Raw genomic sequence first — 21216 nt, forward strand, 5'->3', positions numbered from 1 at the left:
GTTCAGAGGCTCTGTCACATAGCTCTAATGCTGTGTGCTCACTGCTTACCGAGTCCCTGCTGCCACCTCAGGATTAAAAGTGGATGATAGATCTGGAAAGGTTAAGGACCTCCATTGCGCTCTCTTGCTCTCTGTCATGGCAACTGCGCCTCAGCGGTGATGGGCCGGACGTCTGTTTTGGGAATTGCACACGGGCTTGTTGGATCGTCTTCATTCTATCGCACACGATGGCACCGCTGGAAGTTAGCTGGCAAACAGCAAGGGGGGCCAGGGGGGCAGACGTTGTCTTCTTTCAGCACTTTGCCCCATTTATTGAGTACCATTTGGGGAGTGAAGAAATAATGAAGATGAAGAGCTGGGAGAGTTGCAGTCAAAAGTGATGGATGGAGCCCCGCGGCATAATTTGTGGCCAAGGCTAAGCACAATTGCTTCAGGGTGATAAAAACACAGAAGAAGAGTAGCTCATGTAAGCAAGAACGATGGGCGGGTGAATGGCTTTCTCTGATTGAAGTCCTCACGTGGGCTTAGTGCTCCTGCAAAGTCTTCTGTACAAATCAAAATGAATGGCTTTGCAGGGCAGTTGGGTTTGGGGGGGAACTAAGAGATTACATGGTTTATAAGGATTGCAGCTGTCCATTTAATAATAAGCAAGATGTAATAAATCACGGGCAAGTTCACTAGGTGGGAGCAGTTGGAGCCCGCTGATACGAGTCTTGCTCTAGCGAGGTCCCGTGAACAGTATCATCCTGACGGCAGGTGTCCAAGCACCCATGGACTTCCCTACTAGCTCCTTCGACTGCACCATATTGAGCCCCTGAAATTTGGTTCCTGGGAATCCTGCCCTTGGGAGGGGCATAGGGGGCAAACCGGGAGGGCGTCTGTACACACACATACACACAACCACAAACACACAATGATCTGCAAAAGGAAGTGTTTTCTGGATGGAACTGCCTGGTTGTATCTGTGCCATTCAAAGAAAGATACACATGTACCTTTTTGTCTTATGAAAAGCTCTTCCAATTACCACCAATGCCAGTTTGTTTTCAAACATTCCTAAATAATTGTGCCAGCACCGCGGTTGCCAGAATGAGTTATGTTCTGCACATACAGGAGAAAATTACTTACCCAATACGCTGCCAAGTACAACTAAGTATTTTTAATAAAGCCACCAAGAAGAAATTGGTAAATTTGAAAAGGGAGGCGGTTGCTTGCTGCTACCTACTGTTCTGCCGCATCTTGACAAAAAGCTCATTCTGAATAATGAGCCCTTTTGCAGGAGGATTTCAGCTCCAATAGAAGCAGCAATTGCTGGGGGAGGTGATGCCTCCCTGTCACCTTCTGTGACTTTTGCCTTTCTTGAAGAGTTGTTGTCCAGACATGTAGGCTCGTGCCTAGATAGAGTTTGGATAGGTGGACACAGGATACTTTGATGCCATGGATGCTTAACTCTGCCCTCAAAACAGCTCTGGGAGATCTTTTTTAGGTCCCCATGGCTGAATTTTAGGGATGATGTGAAAAGAAAAAGAGCTGGATTTATATATTCCACTTTTCACTACCTGAAGGAGTCCCAAAGCAGCTTACAAGCACCTTTCCCTTCCTCTCCCCACAACAGACACCCTGTGAGGTAGGTGGGACTGAGAGCTCTAACAGAACTGCTCTATGATAACAGTTCTAAGAGAACCATGACTAGCCCAAGGTCACCCAGCTGACTGCATGTGGAGGAATGGGGAATCAAATCAGGTTCTCCAGATTAGAGCCTACTGCTTTTAACCACTACACCACGCTGGCTCTCCTACTTCATGCAAAGATCTCTACATTATTCTCAAGCAGCTTTGTCCAGAGATCCATAAGGATACCCACTCTAGGCTTAGAGTTTGTCTTAAAGTTGCAGCATTTTTGACTCCTTGTCAGGGTTTGGGGGGGGGGGGGGAAGAGACCTTGACAACAAAGGAAAGGGCAAACTGTTATCTGCTTGTCTTGAAAGCATTTCCTCCAATGCTTCAGGCAAAGAAGATACGTTTCCAGTTTTTGTGTGGTCCATACACCGAGCCCATCTCTTTCTACCTCCTCCTCTTGCTATTGAGAGAGAGATAGAAGAACTGGGTTCCCATCGGTTGAGGGGATGACAGATAGGCAGATAGGCAGGAGGAAATTGAAAAGTCAAAATGGTTGGAGTGTTCTGTTGAGAATGGTTATCCCAACAGGATATATAACCTCTTGGTGGTGGTACTGATCTTCTGATCTAAGATAACTACACGAACTCTCAGAGTGTCAGGACTACTTAAAAAGGGAATGAACATTATTTATATTTTATCTAAAAATAGTGCATTAGCAAAGTCCAATTTATGAGACTGGAAATTTGGGAGTCTGAAATGATTTGGGGGAATGAGAGAGATTGTCAACTGCAACCTCAGGGTATTTGTAAGTTTGATGTATTAGACAGGATGGTCATATTCTCAGGCAATTTTATATCTTGTCTGGCTGCATAGATTCTCCAGTGGATAAATCTTTGACAAGTTGTACTGAACCCTGAAATGAAAAGGTGCAGAACAATCTTACTTTTGCTCTAATTAAAGGGAGAAAAATATCAGTCCACAGTCTGTTTTTCTGCCATCTTTCCAAGGACTTTATTGGCAATTGAATACATCCCTTCTCCCCAGCCAGCTCTGTGGCTTCATCCACCCTCTCACCTTACCCAGGGCAGTGATGCTGGAGGCCCATCCTGGACTTTTGCCCCAGGCCCCAGAAACTGTCCCTGTCTAGGATTAAGGGTGTCACACTGGGTTTAGAGGTTGTCTTCATCTAGAATCATGGAGTTAGAAGGAGTCATACAGGCCATCTAGTCCACCCCCCTTCTCAGTGAATGATCAGGAAGGTATATACATCCAAGAAGCTGTAGATGACAGTTTTACTCCAGAGCGTCTTTAGGCAGAACATCAACTGTTTTGGCAGATTCGGCTGCATTTTTAATAGTGAGATTTTTGACATAACGTAAAGCTTTTCTTTTTTTTTAAAGCAAGCCTCAGTAAAACGGAGCAGTGAGTAAAGCCACACTAACCATAAAGCAACTGATGGGAATAAAAATCCTCATCCGTGTCAAATGAAGGAGCAGGCAAAGGGGAAGGAAGGAGGCATTTCAGAATTAGTGGCTCAAGACCGGCTCAAGGCATTACAGCAGCTGAATTTCCAGCCCAGCAGAATCCAATAAAAACAGCTCAACAAAATGAATATTTTGATCAATAAAACTATTCCAATCATTCCAATTATAAAACTGTTATCAATTGCAAAGCAGTGTAGTAAGTCACTAAAGTCTTGAAAGTAAGTCACTAAAACATCAGTATTGGCAAGCAGGAAATAAGCCATAAAATTCTAAATGATGGACTAAAACATTCAGTTGGAAGCCTGGGCATACAGGAACACTTTAACCTGGTGCCTGACAACTTTTGTTGTTGTTGTTGTTGTTGTATTATTGTATTATTTTTATTGGAAGGATGGTTTTAATGGTTATAAAATGTGATTTTATTGTGCATGTTTTGATTTGCTAGTTGCCTCACTGTCTCTTTTGAGGGCAGAAAGGTGGGCTATACATTTGATTTCCCACTCTTCCACATGCAGCCAGCTGAGTGACTTTGGACCAGAACACTTCTCTCATAGCTCTCTCAGCCTCATCTAGGAAGGGAAGGGGATTGTAAGCCGCTTTGAGACTCCTTCAGGAAGTGGAAAGCTAGTTATAAAAACCAACTCCTCTTCTTGTCACAGAGTCTGTCAGGGAGAACACGGTTCTCAGTCCTGAAGCCCACTGGATGGCTTCAAGCCAGTCATTTTCCCTCTTTCTATCAGAACAGATTTGTTGTGAGGGTACAATGATCAAGGGGAGAGTTATGCTTGCTGCCTTGGATTCCTTAGAGGGAGGGGCAAGATTTAAAGCACATTAGATAGATGGATATAAAATACCACTGAGTGCATGTCTGCCCTTTGCTTTTGAATACATGCAAATGTACGTATGCAGGCAGGCAGGCAGGCAGGCAGGCAGACAGATAGATTGATTTTACAAAGCCATTCTGCCAGTGCTTGAGTCTTCCTCGGGCAAGAGTTATGTAAAAAAACTCCACTGTTAGCAGGATCGATTCAGAGGATCCAAAGTTGAAGATGTTCAGACGAGCAAGGGTATCCCAGAGGTGTTCTGTGGTTATCCAAAACTGTGGGGCTCAAAGATTGAAAATTCAATGGAAATGAGGGGGTAACTGTAATCCATTTGGGTCAAAACCATTTTTTAAAAATGAGAATACACACATACTTGTACATATTAATGAGTTCTGTATATGAATGATAGTCAGTTTAGAAAAAATAAAGTATAGAAATATTGCTATATTTCTATACTTTTGCTATACTATTGCTATATTTCCTCCTCTACCTCTATTGGAAGATTTCCTTTTAAAAGTTATATGTCACCATGTTCTGGGATTTTGTACTTAGCAGCTGTCTTTTAAAAAGCAGTGTAATATTTGAAGGACCACCTTGCTGAATATGTTCCCCAAAGAGCATTATGCTCTGCAAAGTCAAACTAGCCGGTGAACCCTGATCTTGGCCACAGCCTAGTAGAATGAGCTGCCAGTCAAGATTTGGGCCCTGACGGAGCTGAGCAGAGTGGTAGGATGCAGGTTCGATGCTAGTCAGACAGGACATTTGCCTTCTCCATGTTTCTGGAGCTTATGTGATGTCGCTGTGGAATTTATATCTAAACAACGTTGAGGCAGTTGGTTTACAATATTTATGAGGCTTCCCCCCTTCCCTTTATTTCTTTCATAAGCTCTAACCCCTAAAGCAAGATATTTCACGATGGAACCGCCATGCATTTTTTATTTCAACATGAATTTTTTATCTTTGAATCAAATGCATACTAATAATATGGTTGGGAACTTTTGTTATTCAACTTTATTTGGTAAGGTAATAGAGAGATGGTGTTAAAATTGGGATGGAAGTTGACATCTTGGCCGTGGGTTCAGTATGTCTTGTACCAGCAAGCCCTATTCTTAATTTTAAAGTGTTTCATTGTTAAAAGTCCCATTTTTAATTTTATAATGTTGCTCACTTTTTGAAGTTGACATGGTAGAAATTAGGGAATGTTTATCAGTGAATTCAGATTTATTGCCTTAGTATTTCTCCCTTTTTGCTGTGATTTCATGGTGGCTTAATTTACATTTTCTCCATTTTAACTTCAGATCAGCCCTGTGATTTTAAGCTGAGAGCTAGTGACTTGGCGCAGAATTATGCAGTCATATTCGTGTCTGAGTAAGAATTTGAACTAAGTGCTATTCCAATTCTGTAATATATTCTATACAGAGGTAGGCACAAACCAGATCATAGATTAAAGCTCATGATGAATTTGGGACAGTTCATGGTTTGTGAATATAAACTTTCCATGAACTTTCAAGCTGTTTGTGGCAGTTTGTGAATGGATACATTTCCAGACAGATGGTCTCTGCTCAGTCAAAATGTCTACCGGACTTCAAAGAAACATCACTTGGAGGGCAAAGGAGTCTCTAAGTGGCTTACAATCACCTTACCTTCCTCTCCTCATAACAAACACCCTGTGAGGTAGGTGGGGCTGAGAGAGATCTGAAAGGACTGCTCTACAAGAACAGCTTCTAACAGGACTGTGCTAGCCCAATATTGACCAGCCGGCTGCATGTGGAGGAGTGGGGGATCAGACCCGGCCTACCAGATTAGAAGCCGCCCCTCTTAACCACTACATCAAACTGGCTCAAATTCCTAATACACCAAAAGAGCCAATGTTCACACACCTCTATTTAAAAAACCCTCAAAAAGCACCTCTAGAGATAAAAATGCAAACAAATTGGCAATCTGGGTCAAAGTTCTCCCTTCTAAGTCCCAGGTAAGCATGTTTTTGTGTCCTCTCTAGCTTGCTTATATCTCTATTGTTAGATCCTGTGGATCCATTGCACTTGTGAAGGTGCATTTTTGCATCAAGCAAAGATACCTCTCCAATTTAGCAGACTGGATGGGCAGGATCCAACCACTCTTTGTTCTTTGGAACAAAGAATTTCTTTTTCTCCTTTGTACAAATGCCCAAAATAAGCCATACCATAATCTTTAATACGAAAGCTGAGGAAAGTAATATGAAAGGAAACAACTTCCTATTAACTTGTCCTGTTGCAGAAAATATGGGAGAATGAAGATTGAAAAATACACAAGCCCCTTACTTGCCCACTGGTACTTAAAAGATGCAGGTTGGCTTATTGTGTTTGATGAACCATTAACTAGTCCGTGCCTCTGTCTCTCTTCCAGCACAGCCAGAGTGTCTACAGAGCTAACTGCAACAAGATTATTATGTTGTTTACTGATGGTGGTGAAGAAAAAGCACAGGAGATTTTCAACAAATACAACATGGAAAAAAAAGTAAGGCTCATTTGTGGAAACACTTTAGTGTTTGGTTTCTCTCCTATTATGACTTGAATGAAAATCCATAAAAGGTCATATATGCTTTAAAATCAAGGAATGTTTTGAGAAAGCAACTCACAGATTATTTTCAAGAAATTCACTGAAAGTGGTGTTGCACAGCAACACATATGCTGACATATAAGCAAGGTAAAGGTAATTCAGTGTGATCTGCAGACCAAAAAGCCGGCACCTTTTTGTTTATAAACCTGAAATGTAGCTTGTCAAACTTGAATAAGCAGTGCCAACCTTGGATCAAGTTCCTGCAAGTTATTCCAATGTCTTTTTCACATCAGGAATCCCTTTGAATATCTCACAGACACTTTCATATCCCTTGAACTGTCAGTGATGGCCTCCCTAAATCAAGATAGCTGAGCACCTGAATAAACCCATAATAATTACCACTTTCTGAATGCCTTGCAGATAATTGTACAATCAGCTGTTTACTATTATCAGCAGTCATGGATACTGTGAGGGAGACACACTGCCTTCTGGTCATGGGGGAGCCATAACATTATTCAGAGAGCCTGTCATTCAGTGACAGATCATATACTTTGCATGCATATGTAAAAATCTTGACATCTCCAGTGTACAAGGCCATAGGCTGTGGGTGCATTACTCCCAGTCATAGGGAACAGCAATGGATTCAGTGGCCCTAAGTCAACATAATAATCAACACATGTAGAAGAAGAAGAGTTGGTTTTTATACCCCATGTTTCACTATTCAAAGAAATCCCAAAGTGGTTTACAATTGACTTCCCTTCCTCTTCCTACAACAGATACCCTGTGAGGTAGGTGGGGCTGAGAAAGCTCTGAAAGAACTGCTCTGTGAGAACAACTCTAACAGGACTGTGACTAGTGCATGATTACCCAGTTGGCTACATATGGAGGAGTGGGGAATCAAACCCAGTTCTCCAGATTAGAGGCCGCCGCTCTTCACCTCTACACCACATGTAGGGTTGAATGATGCAATGTTGTTTCAGTGTGGTCCACATGCTTTAAAGAGCCCTGAAGAGGAAGTTCAGTGGCCTTGGCTCAAAGTCACCACTGGTACTGTCAACAGGGCTTGAGTCATGTCTTCTTTCTTCATCCTTGGTTTTCCATTCCGTATAAATATATGGAATAAATAGCTGGAATTTCATATAAATACACTAAATATAATTCCTCTTAACTTGTGAGCTAAGTCCTACTCCCATTTTGGCTGTGAAATCCAGACTCTTTTGAAACTGTGACGGATTCTCTTCGCTGTCCTGGCATTATTCAGTTCTGGTCTTTGTTCAGTCCTGTTAAGTTTAAGGACATTGCCTATGTTCAAAATGTATTCTAGAACCAGAACTCTTACGAGAGCCTGCAACAAAGTGGGATTTTCTGGAGAACCATCCTAAGCATCTCCCAGCCACCTGCTTGGGAACCAACCCCGCCCCCTTTCTCATAGGTAGTTGACAAACTAAAAACAGGTGTGTGACAGGGTGACATATCATGCAGCTTTTTTGGGCTGTCTTGTGCAGTTCTTTTGAAGTTTAAGGCCACGCATCTGGGGTTTAATTTAAAGCAGGGGTTTAATTAAACTTGGAGTCCCTTTAAATCCCTGGTTTCTGCTCAGTTAAACTTTAAAGGGACTTCACAAGACAGCCCGAAATAGCTGCACGGTGGAGAGTGACTTCCCACCAGACAGCTGTTTTTTGGGCTGTCTTCTGGAGTCCCTCTAAAATTTAAAGGAATGGCACAAGACCACCTGAATCATTATTGTAATACATTTGGATTAACTGTTTGGCCTTTTCTTTTACTTTATTTAAAATATTTGTACTTGCTATATTTTATGAGTGAGGTGGCTCCAAGCAATACTTTATCACATTTCTCCCACGTATTAGCTCACATTTCTTTCCTAAGCAAGTGAGACGAGGGGCTGTGGTTCAGTGCTAGAGCATCCTCTTGGCATGTAGAAGGTCCCAGGTTTAGTCCTTGGCATCTTCAGTTAAAAGGATCAGGTAACAGGTGATGTGAAAGACCTCTCTTGGGATACCTTGAGAGCCACTGCTAGTCTGAGTGGACAGTGTTGAACCTGGTAGACTGACGCAGCTTCAGGGGTATGTTCCAGTAGCCTCCCTTACCCCTTCTAAGAGCCATCAGAGATGTGCTTGAGTTAGCACTTCCATAGTCCCACGGCCATCATTGGAAAACCTTTTATGACCTGACATCACATAACAATGAAACACAAAACAGGTCATCACAAGAAGATGAGTGGCCCATAAAAGGAGAGTCAGTCTCTGAAGAAGGTGTTTGAGAATTCTTTAATGAATATAAATGTTTTGTCTGCAAAAGGATGTCTGTCTACCTCCAAGGAAGGGGAATTTGTTGCCAGATGATGTAGTGATGCCCACAGGCATAAATACCTTTAAAGGGGGATTGGGCAGATTAATGGAGACTAGTGGCTGTGAACCATGGTAACTCAAAGGGACCTCCATATTCTTAGGCAATAAACCTCTGAATACCCGTACCAGGAGGCTACATTAGGGGAAGGCCTTGACCTGTATTTCCTGTTGGTTGTTTGTTTATTTTTTGAGACAAGATGCTGGACTGAATGGATCAATTGTCTGATCCAGCAGAGCTCTTTTTATGTTCTTATGAGATCCAGGTTATGTGGTTCTCTATTTTTATCCTCACAACTCTGTGAAGTAGCTGAGGCTGAGAAAGAGCAATTGGTTTGAGTTTCATGGCAGAATGGTGTTTGAGTGTGAGTCTTCCAGATTCTAGTCTGTATACCACTATACTGGCTTTGTGTGACTGCACACCTTTATAAAAATGTTTGACAGACAGGAACAGCAAAGCCAAAAATAAAAAGCTCAAAACTTTTTATATTAGATAAACTGGATTATTATTTGTACTCACTGAACTCTGAAAGTCATCCTTGAGCTGGCATTCTTGCAATGTGTGTTTTACACAAAGAGCAGGGCATGTTTAATCATCACTGGATTCATGAAAGTTAAATAGATCTGGGCCTTGTACCCTATAGTTGATAATATCAGAAGAATTTAATTAATTCCCATGGTTAGGGATGGACATAGACTGGACATGAAGTAAAGTTCATCATGAATTTTGGCTGGTTTTTGTTCTGCAAAGTGATGTTCATTGAAGGGTACCCAGCACAAACATTTCATGAATTGTGTTGCTATGGTGGTTCATGAATTATTTACATTTCCAGACAGACTGTCTCCAGTCAATTAAACTGTTTACAAGACTCAAGAGGCAAAGGGGCAGAATTCTCCAGCCTTGGAAACACCAATAGGAGCCCCCCAAAGCTTAACAGGCACTGCTGGCTACCAATAACAGAATTCCCCTTCTGATTGGAAGGGTGGAGAAACTCTAACATTACACTGCTGAGATCTTGTTTGTGATTTGCTGGATTCCACTGGAGCAACCTTTTTACAGTATGATCCCAAATAATACGGTAGCCCTTTCTAAGAAGTTGCTTTTCCCCAGTGCTCATGCAACCTGGAAGTTGTGTATTGTTGAGTTGTTTCCTACAGGGATCCTTCTTCTGCTATTTTTGCCTCCAGCACATTTGTATGCAATAACTCGAGCTTTTAAATCCGTTTCACCGGATCTTCTTTGGTTCCATTTCATTGTTTATGCAATTACACTGACAGCTAAATAAACCTCTTACAAAGGCATTACCAGAACCTCAAACAACCTGCCAGTCTGAATCAGGAGTGATATTAATCCAAAATGTTAATGTAAAGCTACACAAGGCTTGCTGACTATAGTTTCTGACCCCAACAAATATATGGCTTTTGGATTTGGATGTTTCAGTTTGACACTTTTGCTTGTGTGCCTTGTGAGTTTCGTAAGAGTGAAGCAGCATCTCATCTAAGGGGGTACCAGTTCACCTCTTTATATCTCAGGGCAGAAATCCAAATAATGTCAGAATCCTGTCCCTCTGTTCTCTACCTGGCCAGGCGGGAGAAAAGAGATGGATTCTAAGGTAGGCGGTTGGGATTAGACTGGGGTGAAATTGACCCTTAATGTCAGTGCTGAAGCTTCCCAGGACTATAGCAAGTTGGGTTCAAGAGCTGTTGAATCCACAGTGATTGAAACTTAATCAAAGGGTTAGTATATGGGAAACACTGGTCCCACCTCTTCCTGAAGAAGAAGTTATGTACCGCATCCTGCAAGGACTTAAGGAAAATTTTAACTTTTCTTTGTGCAGGAATCATAATTGAATTTAGACTATACCTCACTTTGCAGAAACACATTTCCTTCCAAGAATGATTGCTTATCCTGTCTATTTCTCATTCATACATTTATATAATTAATGGGTTGTTATGCGTGTAATGTCATCCGGTGAATGGCCCAGATTAATGAAGTCTTTCACTTCATAAGACCCCATTAGCTGGACCACTCCTATCAACTGGGAACATGAATCTTGAACCGAGTAGATAACTTAGCATTTTTTAAGAAACATTTTAAATATGCTCTGCATTTTAAATGCTTTGAGTGTGGTTTGGAGATCTGAATGGCTTCGCTGAGATTATTTTCTCATGAAAGAAATCAAAATAACCACAAAGGAGGAACTGTTGTTGTTGCATAATGGAGTTTCTCCACAGCAGGTGGCAAATGGGGACCATTTCAATGTTGAGAACATTTTGGGAAACTGCCTGTTTAGAAGCTGCTTCATATCTACCGTCCTGCCTTTCCCATTATGTCCCCCAAAGAAAGTTACATTATAGTGAATAAAATCTCTTTAGGATCCCTAGCCCCAAGGATCTAAAATTAGCCCCGGCCAGGCCCAGGCCCTTTTCAGCTCTGGCTTTGGCCTGGCGGAACACTCTACCAAAGGAGATTGGGTCCCTCTAGGACCTTAAACAGCACCACAGGGCTTGCAAGGCAGAGTTATTCCACTTGGCCTATGGCTGAGACCTAAGCACCATTACAATAAATCATGGTTTCAATTGATGTCTGAATCGAGCCAAAGAATATGCATAAAGAGTGTACCTGTGGGTGTTCTGGAATTGGTAGTACGTTTTGCAGTTCCTTGTGCAGTTCCCAGGACACGTTTAAAATAGGGGTTCAATTGGTATTTCTATTTTTGAGCCTTTTTTCCTTCTGAATCCTCACTTCCCTTAATACTAAGGAGAACTGTGCCTCATTGGATTCTAATTATAGGCACTTTCCTCTGTATAGAGGTGAATAGGAATGACTCCCTGGAAAAGTATATTTTTTAAAAATATGGAAAAGAAAAGCAGATATGGATCCTTCAAGGAAAATCACAGATTGGGATAAATGTATACCTTATTGGTATTTTGCAGATACCAGAAATATTCAAGAGTAACAGAGAATATCAGGAGCCAATGTTTTGAGACCCCAGAATGCCCCCCCCCCAATTAATTTTACTGTGCTTCTGTTTCTTCCTTGGTTTGGTATAGGCTTGCCATGTTGTTTGGGCTTTGATTGTGTCCTTTGAAATTTGCTTTGTTGGTTTTGCAACATTGTATTCTTTACACAAGTTGGTTTGTGTCAGGTCTGCACTGGATTCTAAAGTTTGACTTTGCAGTAGATTCTCAGGTTGTACTGAGAGGCTGGTTTCTCTGATGTTATGTTTGTTGGGCTTGCAACTTTCCTATTCAGTATGGCTTGGCAGATTCCCTGGTTTGACACTGGCTTAGATTCTCAGGTTGTACAATAGGTGTGTTTTGTCATATTGTCCCACAATTCTGGGTTTCTCTGATTCTGCGTTGGTTGGCCAATAACGCTTTTCAGTCAACAGTACAACAGACTTACTCATGGACTATTCTTCTCTGTTTTAGAAGGATAACTGGGGACAAATGCACCTGCATTAGCGATATGTCCCTGCACAGTTGCAGGTGGCTGTGCTCCCTGGGTCTATCCTCCCCCCATGAACAAAGTGCTTTCAGGGCAGGGCCAGCCCTGTATTTCAAAAAGAGGTTCTGTTTTTATCTTTAAAGTGCTGGAGTATTTTTTGAACAGGTTCAGAAAGGGATATGGTGGAGCTTAGTGCTTTTTGGTGAACTAACATGGTGGTCTGATTGTGTCTTTAAATAAACAAAATGCAGAGATGAGGTTATTAAAAGACCATGGAAGCTATTTATTATCATTTCTTTAAATATAGTGGCTTGGGTCATCATTAATTTTTATTCCAGCACATAAAATCCCTTAACCTTCAAGAACTGGGTTTAAATGAGAAGCTGTTATTACTGCACTGAATTGACAGGTTGTACAGGTTATGGACTTTATATTATTAGATACATCTGTCTTGGCTGTTCCATATCCAATCAAGTTGAAAGGTAGATTGTAATTTTATTATCTGAAAAGCATATTTTCCTTTGTTGTGAGACCTTATCAAGGCCAACAACTGAATGTGGAGAAGAAGTACCTTAGATAGAAGACGGTAGGAGGACGGTATGTTATTTTCTACCAGTTTGGTTGCTGCAGTAAACAATTCCTATGCTTAAATAATGGAGTGTGCAATTGGGGGGGATTTTTTGGGTTTGGGTACATTTGACCCCCAAATTATCAATATTCCTGAATTCCATATACGAGTATGATATTTCAGTCCCCCTCCCCCCCACAACAACAACTAGCCTTTTCGGTCCTGGCCCCAATCTGGTGGAATGGGCTCCTGGAAGAGCTGAGGGCCCTGAGGGAACTCTCTCTGTTTCACAGGGCCTGTAAAATCGAGCTCTTCTGCCAGGCTCAGATGGGCCCCTCCAGGAGAGACTGCATCAGGCCAGTCGCTTTGTGGTAGACCGCCAGCAACTGTAGAATCCCTCGTTGGCACACGGAGAGGGGGCTAGTTGTTGTGGGGGGGAGGGTAGATTTTTCGCCACCAGGGTTTGTATTTTAATGGGGGCTATTAACTGTATTCATGTGGGGTTTTATTGTGTAACCCGCCACAAGATGGCATGCTGATAGCAGCGGGTAACAAATCTAACAATAACAGTAACAACAACAATAACAACAACCACAATAATAAATGTCGCCCTTCCCTGAGGACTCAAGACAGCTCACAACACATCAAAGATAAAACAATAAATTAAACATTCCAAACATTTAAGTGTGTCAGATTATGTTAAAACCAATCAGAGATTCACCTCCTTCTCTCCAGGAGGGAGGTGGAGGTACAGTGCATTGTTAAACATTTCTGGATGGCATACAGATATTTGTCCATTTATGTAGGGAGGCCAGCTTATCAATGATATTTGTATTTATAGGCATTAATTGTATCTGTTTAATTACATTAATTGCATAGGCATTAATTACATCTGAAAAAGTGGACTCTAGTTCTCTTGAGCTTCTCTTGAAATAAAATTATTTTAGTCTTTGCCTCCTTATGGCTTTCCTGTTTGTTTTTATTAGAAAGGAGAAAGAGAAACCTGGTGAACATTCCTGGATGTTCCACTAGGTGGCAGTAATTAAATACTGAAGAACTATACAGCAGGCATTTCCTAATCTCGGGGACTACTGACTTTTTCTGCGTATGTGATGTCAAAATACGATTGTATTTTAATTATTATAAGTAAGGCTGAGAGTTTTTAGGCACATAGATGAAGGTGATATCTTTTCAAAGACCATCCAAAATAATATTAGTAAGTATATTAATTGGTATAATAGTCAGACTGAGAGGCTGGTATCCCTCATGTACATGGACCGAATGTAACATGGAAATTATTCAGTGTGTATTCTTTTTAATCAAGAGTACACTGTATACAAAATCCATATTCACACGTTACAGTGAATGCACATACAATCCCTGGACACTGGATCAGTGGCATACCTAATGTTAAATCCACCCAGACTGCATTTTAACACTCCCTTCCTCTATGTGCCCAGGAGGCACTGCCCTCTCGCATTCCTGGCAGCGCTGCCCAGATCCCCTTTGGCAGACTTTGAAGGAGCTGCCCCCAGGATCCATCACCTGGTTGGAGGGGTTAGGGAGCCTGGATCCCAGATTGCTGCAGCAGCACATATGGTGCTAGAGGCTAAGGTATAGAAGGTGGATGAGGAAGAGCAGAGATAAACAAAGAAAACTGGAAGCCCGTCATCCATCTGCTTTTAGATTTCACCAATGGGCAAGAAGGGGGTTTGATGCCCTGGATTTGAGAAAGGCAAGAAAGATCTTGCTGGTAGCAAGGTGTAGTGCAGGGGTTGCCAAATTGTGGCTCTCCAGATGTCTATAGACTATAATTCCTGTGACTACAATTCTGCCAGCAGGTGCTCATGGGTATTGTAGTCCTTGGACATCTGAAGAGCCACAGTTTGGCCACCCCTGGTGTAGGGTTTGCCTGGGTCGAGTCTTCAGCTGGGCATCCTGTCCCTTGCCTCTAATTGCCCCCACCCCTTTGTCCTGAACCCCAAAGTCAAGCTGAGATTTCTTCCTCACCATTCCCATTCTCAAGCGTTACCTGAGCTGTCGCTTGATCCTTCCCTTGTACCCCTAAAGAAATAACCAGGACTGAAGCTTTTTATGGCCGTGGTGGGTGTTACCTGCTCAGAATCAGACTCACCAGCCCGTTTTACAGAAGCTTGGAGGCCTTGAGAAGGACTGGGGTATGTGCATGAAGTGAAACGAGGATGTTGATTGATAGGGAGGCCTGCCTGGACTGTCTGCAAGGGCCATTCTGGCCAAGCTAATTCAGAACTGACCTTTAGCAAAATTGGATGCCATCAGAGACTTAATTACAGATTCAGAGAGAGATTTCTGCTCAGCCACAGTTCTTGCCAAGTCCCCCGTCTCTCCCTCCCTTCCTCTCCCATCCCCTTGCCTCCTCCTCTGGTCTGTTTTGGTGTGAGTAAGATGCAGCTTCTCTCATGTCAGCATGGGCTCAGCCTGCCAAAGGAGGCAGCTTCTTGGAAAGCCATCAGAGTTCAGTGCTGTGAGAAATGGGCTGGCTGCAAGGCAGGCAGCCAGGCTCGTGACAACCCTTTCTTCCAACTGTGACCCCCCTCATCCAGTTCCAGAAAGGGGAGGGGATGCATAGCTGCAAAAAAACTGGAGTCTCAGCAGCAGGGAATTGCTGTGCAGCTTCTATCTGGCTTGCCTCCTTTCACTTACTTGCTTTTTCTTCTTCCCGGTGGTGAATAGATTTCCTCCTTCCATCAGTTTTGGGGATACAACAATGCACCCCCTTATGGCCTGTACTCTGGGCAGAGTGCTCCTACTGCCCTGCCTTGGTACACCACAGTAGTGTACACTTGATTGTTCTTTCTACATGCATTAAGTCTCACATTGAGCTTAATGCGTGTACAGCAGAATGTGTGATTTAAATCCTACATTTATGCAGATACTGGACCTCAGTTTCATTTGCAAAGAGAACACAAACTGCTTCTCATTAATACTTATGTGTATGTATTTGCAAGATGTACATGGGCTCAGTATAATGTGCAAACTGGCTACCATATCCTTTTGTCCACATGAACTCTTATGGTTGGTTGACATATATCTATGTATATTATTTGCTTTCTGTATTCTTGATGACCTGGAGCAACTATTTAGAAAGAGAGCAATATGTTCTAATTCAGCATTCCTCTCACTTGCAATGGGTGAGCACTTTCCTTTCCTTTTGAGCCATCACCAAGGGACCAGTACTTTCTTGCCATTAAGAAAACCTTTGTGATCAGCATCCTATATTTAGCATTCAATACGTACTATCATTGTTAAGTCCATTGGCAGACTTGGCCAAGTGACTTTTAATTGTCTACAGAAAATATTGACAGCCTTGTGGCACTTATAAAATTTTGAGTCTTGCTTAATCAATTATTAGCTCACTATTAATTTTCTGTATCATCATAGAACTGGTGGCCATATAAGTGGATATTTTGTTCCTACTAGTAAACAATCTCACATCCTTATCCATGGTTCCTCTATATATTTGTGAAACAGCCTGGGTGGTGGAACGTGTCTGGCTGTCCGAGTTGGAATAGGACCAAACAGGGTTCAGCCAGCGACACTGGCTGCACCCTGATTTGCCCTGCCCCTACAGCTCACGCTCTCCCTCCCTGGACGCTAGCCACATCCCTCTCAGACACGCCAGAGACAGAGAAAACACACAGAGTCCTGCCAGACTGAATTCAAGCCCTCATTCCCTCCTAACACTCCTGCTGCTAGGGAAGCAAAGAGAGAAACAGAGAGAGCTGCCCCAAGCTGCTGACAGAGACACAGAGAGAGCCGCCCCTGCTGCGACGGAGGGAGAGAGAGACAGACAGAGAGAACTGCCCCAAACTGTACACCATCCCTCCTTCCCTCCCACAAACCAGCCCTGATTACCTGCTATACCTCCTGCTGTGAGGCACACCTCACAGCAAGAGGGAGATAAAGACTCCAAGAGAGAGATCTGCACCTCCCGGTTTCCCCTGGATCCTAGCACCCATTGCATTCCTGCTTGCAATGGGCTGTCTTGCTAGCCCTTTTGTTTCCAAAAATCTATCTTGCTGTATTGTAGAAGCAGTGTGCTATTTATGAGGGATGTGCTTATCCTGGGGAGGTATATTCAGCTACTCTTTTGACTTTTTCTAGGTCCGTGTCTTTACATTTTCTGTTGGTCAACATAATTATGACAAGGGACCCATACAGTGGATGGCCTGTCAAAATAAAGGTATCTGAAGTTTGTTTTCCTTTATCATAGATCTGTACATTAATGACACAGAGGATCCTCTTTTATTCAGGAACAATCATAGAGAAGTGCTGGTATCAGGATGCCTGCTAATTTTAATTCTGTGACTGAGTAGAGTCCTCTCTCTGCTTCAAAATCTGAGTTGGCTAAAGTGTAATCCTCATATATTATTAGGCTCCCGGGACTTGCTTCCATGTGGCAGAATCTTCAGCCCTGGAATGTCTGTGAAGACTGGATCCATGGGGACTGGGGAGGCTGCTTCACTTGGCAGTGCTCCAGAAACCTCTTTGATGCATTGGGGTGTGTAATTTCCTAGGACGTGACAATGGTTTAGCTATTAACAATGAGAGATGAGTCTAAGGTTCAGCGCCATGTTTGGCTGCAATGTAGAAATGACCATAGAGACCGAGTTACATATGTCCCCTAGTGTCTTATTTGATTGAGAAATCCATCAGTCTCTCCATGAGGTGCTTGCTAGGAATTGCTGGCCCTACTGCCAGTAGCAACCCCTCACCCCCAAAAAGGTACACAATACGGTGGGTCAGGACAGTTATGATTGATGGTACTTGCTATGAACTTGGCAGGCCAAGAGCACAGCCATTTGCTGTTGACACTACATCTGTGACCTTGGCAAATTAATCTCTAGGCTCATTTCCACATGTGTGTTTTTTATGCACTTTTTTCCTTTTTCCCAGGGAAGTGATGATAGGATAAGAAAGTCCAGGACCATTGACCCCACCCACACATTTTTAATGTTAGCCTGTATTGAGTGACACTGGAGTAAAATCTCTTTCAGGGAGTAAAATCTGAAGCTTCACATTCCATTCTGTTTTATATTTCAGGTTACTATTATGAAATTCCTTCCATTGGTGCTATTAGAATCAATACACAGGTATGTTTGCAGCAATTGGTAAAGCAGACAGCAACACACTGAATGAAAGCCAAGGCCGTGTTGTTCAATTGTTCTTTGGCAGGGTCCAAGCTGGTGTGAAAAGTACTGTCAGATGAGTAAATTATACACAGCAAGAAGAGCTGTACTGGATCAGGCCAAGGTCCCAGTTAGGCGAGCATTTGGGTGGGTAGCCATGATTGTAGTAAGGATGGCTATAAACAGGAAATATGTGGTTTATGTCAGTTTGTGCTTGAACCATGAACCAAAGCACAAATTGAACCAGAAGGTTTGTTCCTGAATGGAACCAGTTCGTGCCTCTGTAAACCTTGTTGAAATGGACCACAGAATTCCAAATGTCCCTTTGTTGTGCAGTCTCTTTAAAGGTAGCCTTGAGGTAGCCACACCACAGGCTTGCCTGGTTGATAAGAGCTGGATGAGTGGCAAATTTCACAGATCCTTGTGAATGGGGACTGCAGTTATGTTCCTGTTGAGGGTTACTGACCCACGTTGGGCTGTGACAGACTGAAGCAATAGAAAGATACTGAATTTCAAACATTTCACAAAGCCCTAGGCAAGACTGATCAGCATAAATTATGATGTTCGCAGAACATTATAGAAAGTTTTATTGTTATCGTTCATTCACTGACTTAATTTTTATTTCTTTTAACAGGAGTACTTGGATGTTTTGGGGAGACCAATGGTTTTGGCTGGACAACAAGCCAAGCAAGTCCAGTGGACCAATGTTTATTTAGACGCACTGGTATGATCGTATGCTAGCATGACCTAGTAAAAGAAAGTGTTTAGTATAAAATAATGTCAATGGTTTGAACGGGTTAACAATGTGTAAATGAACAGTGGATAAAACAATTCTCCTGTAGCATGTGGCAGAGACAAAACTAAGAGGGACTGCTAATATTATGAAGGACAGGGTGAAGATTTAGTACGTTCTCTGAGACTCCAGTGGAAAGACAAATGGCAACATAATTAAAGTGACTAAAGATAAAAGGATTGCAGGCAGGCCGTACAGGTAAGCTGCAATGATATAAGGAAAGAAAATAGCTTTGGGCAGTTTATTCCAATGGAAACAGCAGAAATTGCAAGAATGATTAATGGATATTATATTGGCTAATAAGCAAAATAATATATATGCATCTGTGAAACTTAGTTTCTGACTTACACTTGCATAGATGGCAACTGTGATAGCAGGAAGATGCCTTTCTTTAACTACTTGAGGCATGAATTTTTGTCTGGAGGTGGGTAAAGAAAATAATTCAGTGAGCCATGGTGGCAGCTCAAAGGATCTGCCATGTTTGATTTTGTTATTCCATCCTAAACTTAAGATTCTTTGGAGGGAAGACATACCCTGTCCATTCTTTCTCTACTCACAGTCGAGGAGTCCATTTTTCCCTCTGCCTATCTGAGATACACATACATAAGCAGTAACTTCCTCTTCCTCTGCTAGACATTCACTGAATGGAGGCACAATCTGCTTGATATGAGGAGTAGGAAGCAAACAATTTTGTATTTGAGTTTACATAGCTGGACTAAACAGTGAACATAAGAAGAAGTCTGCTGGATCAGACCCATCTACTCCAGCATCCTTTCTCACACAGGGGCCAATAGTTTGTTCAGAAGGGCCCACACACAAAGCACAGCAACCAAGGGCTTCCTGTGATGTTGCCTCCAAGTACTATGTCAGCCTTTCTGTACTACTGAGGTCAATGGATGTAGGGGGGTGTAGCTCTGCTTAGGATGGTACTGTAAACCGCTTAATCTGTTTAGAACCCTGATTAGAATGGAAGAAACAAAGCTCCAACTTGCCCAGATTTCTAGATGCAGACACCACAATGACTGCAGTTTAAGTCCAAGCCAGGAAGATTTCAGCCATGCTCAATGTATGGGGAAAAGAGGAACAGGAATGTGAAAACAAGTTGCATTTGTGTCTTTTATGAGCCAAGCAGAGGTTTGTTGTGTTGCCTGAATGTGGCCACCATGAAAATCTTCAGTCCTACATGGGCCAGTTGCAAACTCATTTTCATCTGACATCTGAATAAGACTGAAGGTTGGGCCAAGGATTTCCAGCTTTCAGTTGTCAAAGGAGCACAACTCAACAGCTTCCCGTCTGTGAAGTTTATCAATGGAAATATGGAGAGTAGAGACTGGGACAGGAAACAGCAATCACCTGTTCCTGTCAAGAGTTTTGCCAATTAGGGCCTAGCTACTCACGTTTCATTAGATGTCATAGAGTACGATATCTAGGTCATGCCCACATGTCCATTTGAAATTCCACCTCTTCTTGCAAAGGTTAATGTACAGTGTCTCTTTTTGGGGGGAGGGGGGAGAGGAAGAATGTACTAAGTTCGTTCTGAGATGTATATGTCAACATGGGTCAGTCTTTTGTGTCATTAGAACTCTAGTGCTCAGAAGTTCATTGACCAATCTTCCTTAGTTGCTGATGAAGTACTTACTGGAAATGTCATGGAGAAAGTTTATATCTTCGTACACATCCTGTTCTTAAATGTCAGCACTAATGCAGGAATGTACTAGGAGAGGAGAAGGGCTATGGACTGAACTTACTGCCACACATAGCCATTGCACTGTTTCTTATTATAATGAATTCCAAAAAGAATGTTTCTTTAATTTTCCATGGTCATTAAAAAAATAAATTGTATGATTATGTTCAAGGCAAATAATAAACATGCAGAAATGAATCTTGTCCCAGGATCTACTGCCCTTACATTATTGCAAGGTAGGGAATGGGTTGTTATTTAGGGATAGGTGAAATGTATAAAAATTGGGTGTTCTCAATTTCTTTTAAAAAAATTAAGATCAAATCCTCCTAAAGTTTGAATCTGGCTTGTGAAAATTGTACTGGGTTTAAACTATGTGTAGAGTGGTACTGGCTAGATATTGGGGGGGGGGTCAGTTCAGCAGTGGAATCGACTGCCTAAGCGGATGGTGAGCTCCCCCTCACTGACTGTCTTCAAGCAGCAGCTGGACAAATATTTGTCCTGGATGCTTCAAGCTGATCCTGAATTGAGCAGAGGGTTGGACTAGATGGACTCGAAGGCCTTTTCCAACTCTGCGATTCTATGATTCCCCTTGGGTGCCAGCACTCACCAACAGGGCAACCATGTCTTCCCTTTTTCTCTTACATGGCATCAGTGATGATGGAAGTTCTTTCACACGGCCTTTCTGCAAGGCCTTCTTTTCTGCCTGCTGCTTTGAATGCTGCAG

The 21216-nt window shown here is 42.4% G+C and overlaps 1 protein-coding gene across 6 annotated transcripts in view; it reads left to right on the top strand.

The window, feature by feature from the left end:
- CACNA2D1 (calcium voltage-gated channel auxiliary subunit alpha2delta 1) overlaps window positions 1-21216 on the top strand; it is a 419757-nt gene that overhangs the window by 330447 nt on the left and 68094 nt on the right. For all 6 annotated transcript variants that reach the window (XR_013231087.1, XM_077338003.1, XM_077338001.1 and 3 more), the window contains 4 exons: window positions 6310-6420; window positions 16991-17069; window positions 17930-17979; window positions 18650-18739. Coding sequence is in view for 5 of the 6 variants with exons in the window: in XM_077338003.1 (XP_077194118.1) it covers window positions 6310-6420; window positions 16991-17069; window positions 17930-17979; window positions 18650-18739 (330 nt within the window). In the remaining variant the exon portion in view is untranslated. The remainder of the gene's footprint in view (window positions 1-6309; window positions 6421-16990; window positions 17070-17929; window positions 17980-18649; window positions 18740-21216) is intronic.

The sequence above is a fragment of the Paroedura picta genome, chromosome 5 (genome assembly GCF_049243985.1).
Source record: "Paroedura picta isolate Pp20150507F chromosome 5, Ppicta_v3.0, whole genome shotgun sequence".
Classification (NCBI taxonomy): Eukaryota; Metazoa; Chordata; class Lepidosauria; order Squamata; family Gekkonidae; genus Paroedura; species Paroedura picta.